Source organism: Anolis carolinensis, chromosome 3, assembly GCF_035594765.1.
Source record: "Anolis carolinensis isolate JA03-04 chromosome 3, rAnoCar3.1.pri, whole genome shotgun sequence".
NCBI classification, from domain to species: domain Eukaryota; kingdom Metazoa; phylum Chordata; class Lepidosauria; order Squamata; family Dactyloidae; genus Anolis; species Anolis carolinensis.
The window spans coordinates 263,601,848-263,609,196 of NC_085843.1; the positions used below are offsets into that span (position 1 = coordinate 263,601,848).

Here is a 7,349-nt window from a genome sequence, read left to right on the forward strand (position 1 = left end):
GCCAGTGGTTCTGAAATAACTTCTGCTAGTTCCTTCAATACTCTTGGATGTAGCTGATCTGGCCCTGGCGACTTGAATTCGTTTAGAGTGGCCAGGTGTTCCTGGACAGCTTGTTTCCCTATTTGGGGTTGGATTTCCCCCAATCCTTCGTCCATTCCATGTTGCTGAGGTTGAAGATGGCTTTCTTTTTGTGAGAAGACCGAGGCAAAGAAGGCATTGAGCAGTTCTGCCTTTTCCCTGTCCCCTGTCGCCATCACCCCATCTTCTCCTTGCAGAGGCCCTATCGCCTCCTTTTTCTTCCTTTTTCTACCAACGTAAGCAAAAAAGCCTTTTTTGTTGTTTTTTATGTCCCTGGCAAGCCTGAGCTCATTTTGCACTTTAGCCTTGCGAACCTTTTCCCTACAGGTGTTGGCTATACGTTTGAATTCTTCTTTGGTGATTTCTCCCCTTTTCCACTTCTTGTGCATGTCACTTTTGAGCTTTAGCTCAGTTAGAAGTTCTTTGGACATCCATTCTGGCTTCTTTGCACTTGTCTTATTTTTCTTCTTTGTTGGCACTGTTTGCATTTGCGCCTTGAGTATTTCACTTTTGAAAAACTCCCATCCATCCTTAACTCCCTTGTTTTTTAATATTGGCGTCCATGGAATGCCGCTCAGTAATTCCTTCATTTTTTGGAAGTCAGCTCTCTTAAAGTCGAGAATGCGTGTTTGACTTGTCTTAGTTTCAGCATTCCTTTGTATTGCAAACTGCAGGAGCACATGGTCACTTGCCCCTAAGGATCCAACCACTTCAACTGTGTTGATCAGGTCTTCCACATTTGTTAAGATTAGATCAAGAGTTGCTGATCCTCTTGTTGCCACTTCTACCTTCTGGACCATAAAATTGTCTGCAAGGCAAGTGAGGAATTTGTTGGACTTTGTACTCTTGGCTGAGTTTGTTTTCCAGCAGATATCAGAATAATTGAAATCGCCCATGACAACTATAGCTCTTCTTTGTGCCTGTTTGGTCGGCTGTTGACAGAAGGCTGTTGACAGAAGGCTTCATCAAGTCCTTCATCCTGACTCGGAGGTCTGTAATAGACACCCACGACAAGATCTTTTTGAGTCCCGGTTCCCTTGATTCTTATCCAGAATAAAACCTAGGAAGTTAGGAAGTTTTTGATATTGTCTGATAATGGCAGGGTCTTTTGAAGTGACTGGATAACATTTCCACTATTATGAAGTACAGTAATACTAGGATGTCAGGCTTGGGAGTCTCAGATGCAAGCAGTTGTCTTTCCTTTTTTGCTCTCATTGGAAAGTCTACCGCTGCAGATCTGTAATGCATCCTTTGATCTAATTCATTTGTAATTTAATTGCCGAGTGCCCAACGAGATTACGGGTTTCTGCACTGAGACATTTTGGAGAAAAGGATTTGTGGTGTGTGAAATGGGACAACATCATAATGACCATACCAATTATTCCCAAATGATTCAAGAACCCTGTGATAGTTAACCGGTTTGCCATTTTAACAAACTGAGAGCTTGCCTCTTAATTTATGGTAACTGCAGCAGGGGGCAGCAAATGCCTTTTTCGAAGTGATGATGCTTACAGTTTCCACTTGCTCTAGGAATTTTAAACTGTGAAACACTTGTGGGAAGAAAAGGTGTTTTTCAAAAGTGCTCATGATCTTTGAACGGGTAGAAAAATATCTCTGAAATTGTCTAAAATGAAAGCAAATTCACTCAGCAAACTTGCCCTATGGCTTCCTCTGTGTTATCTGTGACATTTCATTTAAGTCATTTATCAGTTAAAATGTTTATATTCCAAATATTAGGGTGGTGAATAAGTAAAACATTTCCAGATTTAAAAGAATAAAATAATTGAAGCAGGGTAGAAACGTGTTAGCAACAAATTGGCAAGTGGAAACAGCTAAAAAGATTATAACTGTTCAAACCATGCACCTACATGTAATTTTAATGAGAAGAGGAACAATATTATATATTTCTGTATAATATGTATCTAAAGAAGCAATTCCAAGGAACACACCTATGTTGTTAAGTGAGATATAGCTATGTAGTATGTTGTTGAAGGCTTTCATGGCTGAAATTACTGGGTTGCTGGGCTGTATGGCTATGTTCCAAAAGCAAACTTTTGTCTGTTTGAGTTCTTTCTCCCACCCTGGACATTCCACAGATAGCTAAACCCAACTTGTTTCCAACAGACCTTACAATCTCTGTGAAATGTCAGAAGAGAATGCTTCTGGAACATGGCCATACAGGCCGAAAAACTCACAGTAACCCTGTCTATGTAATCTTCACTTTGCCAGCATGCTTTGTGATACATATATATTACTTTCTGCATTCGTCATTATGTCTGTCTCTCTGTTATGAAATAATAACATCTCCCTCTAGTGGTCAATCTCAACAAAACTTTGTTTTCACACTTAACCACAAGTTTTCTGGTGTAGGCAAAAGGTTTCCCCTGACGTTAAGTCCAGTCATGTCTGACTCTGGGGGTTGGTGCTCATCTCCATTTCTAAGCCGAAGAGACCTCCAAGGTCATGTGGCCAGCATGACTGCGTGGAGTGCCGTTACCTTCCCACCGTAGCAGTACCTATTGATCTACTCACATTGGCATGTTTTCAAACTGCTAGGTTGGCAGAAGCTGGAGTAACAGCGGGTGCTCACTCCACTCCCGGGATTTGAACCTGGTGTAGGATTTGCACAATAGTAGTCATCCCCTTAATAAAGAAATATAATTCATGAGAATCTATATATTAGACACAAACCACACAACATTCACATTAGATCTTTATTTTGCTGCCTGTAAAATTGAGATTTATTTTGGTGCGAAAATGTCTAGGGATAGAAAAATCACTTAGAAGCATACATTTCAAAATGAGAAAGAGGAAAGAATAATGCTTCATTTTTTAATGTCTAAAAGGCTGAAATCTGATATATATCATGATATGCATATATCTACACTCCGAAGTCGGGGGGGGGGGGGAGGGTATGTCTTCCCTAGATCTGTTGGGAAACAATGGAAAGAATATTATTGTCTGGCTTCCAGTAGCTTTGAGGAATGATTGTCTCATTTCCTCAAGAAGGAAGGAAGGAAGAAGATGTTTATGTCTCCCCATTCCTGTTCACCTTCGGTATCCACTGAGGTTTGGTTCCAGGATCCCCCATGGATACCCAAAATGGTGGATGCTCAAGTCCCATTATATACAATTATGTAGTAAGATGACACCACTTATTTAAAATAGTGAACATCTCAAATGAGGTGATGGAGAGAGGCTGAGGATCTGTTAAGTGACAAGAGGTTACAGCAGGATATGCCTACACACCAGTTTGGAATGTTTCCCCACAATATTTTCAAACCATGGCTGGTTGAATCCATAGATACAGAGACCCAACTGCTCTATGTAATGGTTGCATGGTGAATATACTCTCAGCAGCATCAACTCTAAAGCACCGGATCTTATGCATTGAGACTATATACATGTTGCAGTGTATGGGAAGACCATGTCATACACTGTAAAGCCAACCCTGCAAGATAGGAACTGCTACCATCTTTGCAACGCCTACTTCGTCTGGGTCAGGGAAACACAGAATTGAACAGGACACCCTGACCTGAGCTTCAAGATCCAAGGACTCAAAGCAATACTTTCTATACCTTTAAGTAGGAAAAATCTTAAATGTTGACAGTAGCTAAAAGGCAAGGGCTAGATTCAGTACTAGGGGTTATCTCCACAAAATGCCAAACTGAGGAGATGAGTTTATTAACAACGTTTGGAGAAAAGGAGTTACAAATGGAATAATTCCATGGTAAATATAGTACAGCACGGCAAAATAACAAAAGTACTGTTATACTTTAGTTAACAAAGTAGACACGTTTCTGGGATTTACTTTTTGGTACCAGAGGTAAAAATCTTATGAAAAGATTTGAAGGCACCCGATTTTGTCTGATCTTGGAAGGTAAGCAAGAGCCAGCTCTGGTTAGTACGTTGATGAGAGACCGCTAATGAATACCTGGTGCTGTAGGCTACATTTCAGAGATAAAACTACGTTTTGGGTATTATTTGCCTAAGAAAATTCTGTGATATTCCTAGGATAGCCATAAAGTGACAGCTGACTTGATGGCACATATACACACAGGTTATTGCACAACAAAAAAAACACAGTTCTACATATTTCAGTAAGCTGAAAATATTTTTGAGTGCAACTCCTATTAGCTCTGGCAGGATTAGCTAATGCTAAGAGATGATGGTAACTAGAGTCAACAAGGCATTCTCTATCCTTGTGTTGAGACTGTATTACTGCCATACTAATTCTTTCCAATTTCTTTTTCTTTTTCAGCAAATGATTTTGCCCAACCCAGTTGTCCCTATTCCACTTAGACCTCCAGATCCTTTTGTGTCACTTCGTGGTTGAAGTTGAATGGCTGTAAAATACCTGCAAAGACTGTTCTGTGGTTTGTCTCTTGTCCTTGTTATTTTATTGACATGGTATATGGCATTTCCTTCCCACACTGTGATGAAACACAATGACTGGATGTATTTCTATGACAGTGAGCCTGTCTACAAGCAGAATTTTTCCTTCATATTACGTGAGCGAGTAACATGTGAAGCCCGCAGTCCGTTTCTGGTAATCTTGGTGATTTCAAGACCTACAGATGTGAAAGCGAGGCAAGCTATAAGGATAACATGGGGCTCCCAAAAATCCTGGTGGGGGAAAGAAGTTATGGTGCTCTTTTTACTGGGCAAAGAGACAGAGAAGGAGGATATCGAAGCTTTGTCCACACGAGACGAAAGCATTCTTTACGGAGACATCATCCAGCAAGATTTCCTTGACACCTATGACAACCTTACCTTGAAAACTATCATGATGTTCAGATGGGTCACTGAATTTTGTCCAAGTGCTCAGTATATGATGAAGACAGATTCTGATGTTTTCGTCAACACAGGCAATTTAGTCAAGTTTCTTCTAAATTCAAATGCCTCAGAAAACTTCATGACTGGCTACCCTCTGGTGGGATCCTATCCTCACCGAGGACTTTATTTGAAAGCTTATATTTCTTATTCTGACTATCCATTTAGTGTTTATCCCCCATATTGCAGTGGATTTGGTTATATACTTGACACCAAACTAGTTCACAAGGTTTATGAAATAATGAGCCATATTAAACCTATTAGGTTCGAAGATGTCTATGTTGGAATTTGTTTAAATATACTCGGGGTGGGTATCTCTATTCCAAATGACTCCAAACTCTTCTTTTTGTCCACAATTGAGTTTGATATTTGTAAGTACAAGCACTTGGTCGCTGTACACGGGATTTCTCCACAGGACATGGTTGCATTCTGGGAGGAAATAACGAAGAAAGCCACAGTTCCTTGCCAGTAACTCAATTTTGTTTTCAACATTTTAACATTTGAAGTCTGGGTCTTTTTCTTTAGACCAGGGTGAGGTGGAACTGTTGGGCTGCTAGGTGGTCTTCCAGACTCTCTATGTTATACTATAGAGATATGTGAGTTTAGGAGAACAATTGCAAGAAAGGCTACTGTGACCCTCTCCTTAGATATCCAACCAGAATGGACATTCACATTAGAGTTAGCCATTCTGGATGCCATGTTGGGCTTCCAATATGGCCAACTCTAACTTTGAAACTCAGTCCTTCTATAAATCCTTTTGCACTTTGATTATATGTATATTGCTACCCAGTTTTTGTCAACCACCCATCTATGCCGTCTTCCAGGATTTTCCATTCTGGTTGTCCCCTTTCTCTTCTCTGCTCAGTTATCATGGAATTCTACTAATGGAAGCCTCCACCATATATATGACTTGCCTACTGCAAGTCCAGTGTGGACGGAGAAGGGCCCTCAAATATAGATCCACAGGTCTGGACAGGTTTTCATGAAAAGAGAGAGAAGCCACAGGCTGATCAAATTTGATAAAAGCCAGGGTCTTGAACTAAGTCCATAGCTGCTAATGAATTGGATAATGGCTTGAATCCAGTTTCTACTCCCAGCTAGAACAAACCCATTACACCAGTGCTTGCTTATCAATTTGTCATTGGTTTATGGGTCACAATAGGATTTTTTAGTTCAACATGAGCCAATCTGTTCATCTCGGGGAAAAAATTGAAGGACCCTATTCTGGCCCACTTGATATTTCCATCTTGTATTTAACATCAGCACCACATAAAGTAAACCAGTCTGGAAATGCCCCCCTAATATGCAATAATCAGGGCAAGTTGGACTTCTCTGAAGAAGGGCATAGCTTTCATATTAATCAGAGTTTATAAAAAATAGGCATGGTCACCCCTATAGCACTTGCAGAATTCCTAAGCTACTGGTCAGAGGAATACAGCAATAGGTCATTACTTGTTTCTTTTTAAAAAAATAATTTTATTAGGGTATATCAAATGGTTTACAGATAGGTTAAAAAGTAAGGGGTTGGGAAAGTCCAAGGGAAAGAGGGGAAGGGGGAAAGGAGGGGAAGGGACAGTAGGAATAGAACGAGTGTGGTAAGAAGATTAATTGCGAACTAGGGGATGGGAATAATTGTAGGGAAGGAAAAGGGGGGCTTTCTATGGTCTTCTATTCTTCTTCCTTGCAGTTGAAATTCTTCCTTAAAAAATTGTTCGTCACGCTCCTGGTCTTCTCCTATACCACGGCGGGGTTCCTCCTTTGTTTTTCTTATCTTTGCCCTGTATTTTCCTGTATTTCCTTATTTTCCTGTATATTTCATATTGTTTCCAGTCAGTCATTCTTATCGCTTTTCCTCTATTTTTCTTCAATAAGAAGGTTAATTTGTCCATGTCATATATTTCGTCCATTTTTTCTAGCCATTGTTCTTTTGTGGGTGTTTCATCTGATTTCCTAAGTTTTGCAAAAACAATTCTTGCTGCTGTACTTATGTATGTGAATAAAATATAATTGTTTGAAGTAAATTCTGCCTCAGTGTCTATTATTCCTAATAAGTAATATTCCGATTATAATGTAAATTTCTTGTGTAGTATTTTCTGAGCCTCTTCATGTATCATTTTCCAATAGTTCCTTGTCTTTTTACAAGTCCACCATGTATGATAATATGTACCTTCCTGAAGTTTACATTTCCAGCATTTATTTGAGGAGTTTTTGTACATTATACCTAATTTTTTTGTATTATATACCAGCGATGAAATATTTTTAGCCAATTTTCTTTTAGGTCTGACGCATAAATATATTTTATTTTTTTATTCCAAATTTGCTCCCATTCTTCTAATTTGATTGTTCTGCCAATTTTTTAGCCCATTTTATCATACAATTTTTAATCTCTTCTGTTTCTGTAGACCATTCAAGAATTTTGTTATATATTTTTGTTATTC

At 39.3% G+C, this 7,349-nt stretch overlaps 1 protein-coding gene across 1 annotated transcript; it reads left to right on the forward strand.

Moving 5' to 3' along the window:
- The first annotated feature begins 4,296 nt into the window (after nucleotides 1-4,296).
- b3galnt1 (beta-1,3-N-acetylgalactosaminyltransferase 1 (Globoside blood group)) lies at nucleotides 4,297-6,932 on the forward strand. The gene has a single exon (XM_008106088.3). It carries the CDS (start codon nucleotides 4,421-4,423, stop codon nucleotides 5,381-5,383), a length of 963 nt encoding a protein of 320 aa, XP_008104295.1. The 5' UTR covers nucleotides 4,297-4,420; the 3' UTR covers nucleotides 5,384-6,932.
- The last annotated feature ends 417 nt before the right edge of the window (nucleotides 6,933-7,349 follow it).

Bases quoted from the DNA above. Each gene is read 5' to 3' on its own strand.
- b3galnt1 (XM_008106088.3), top strand. From the start codon at position 4,421: ATGGCTGTAAAATACCTGCAAAGACTGTTCTGTGGTTTGTCTCTTGTC.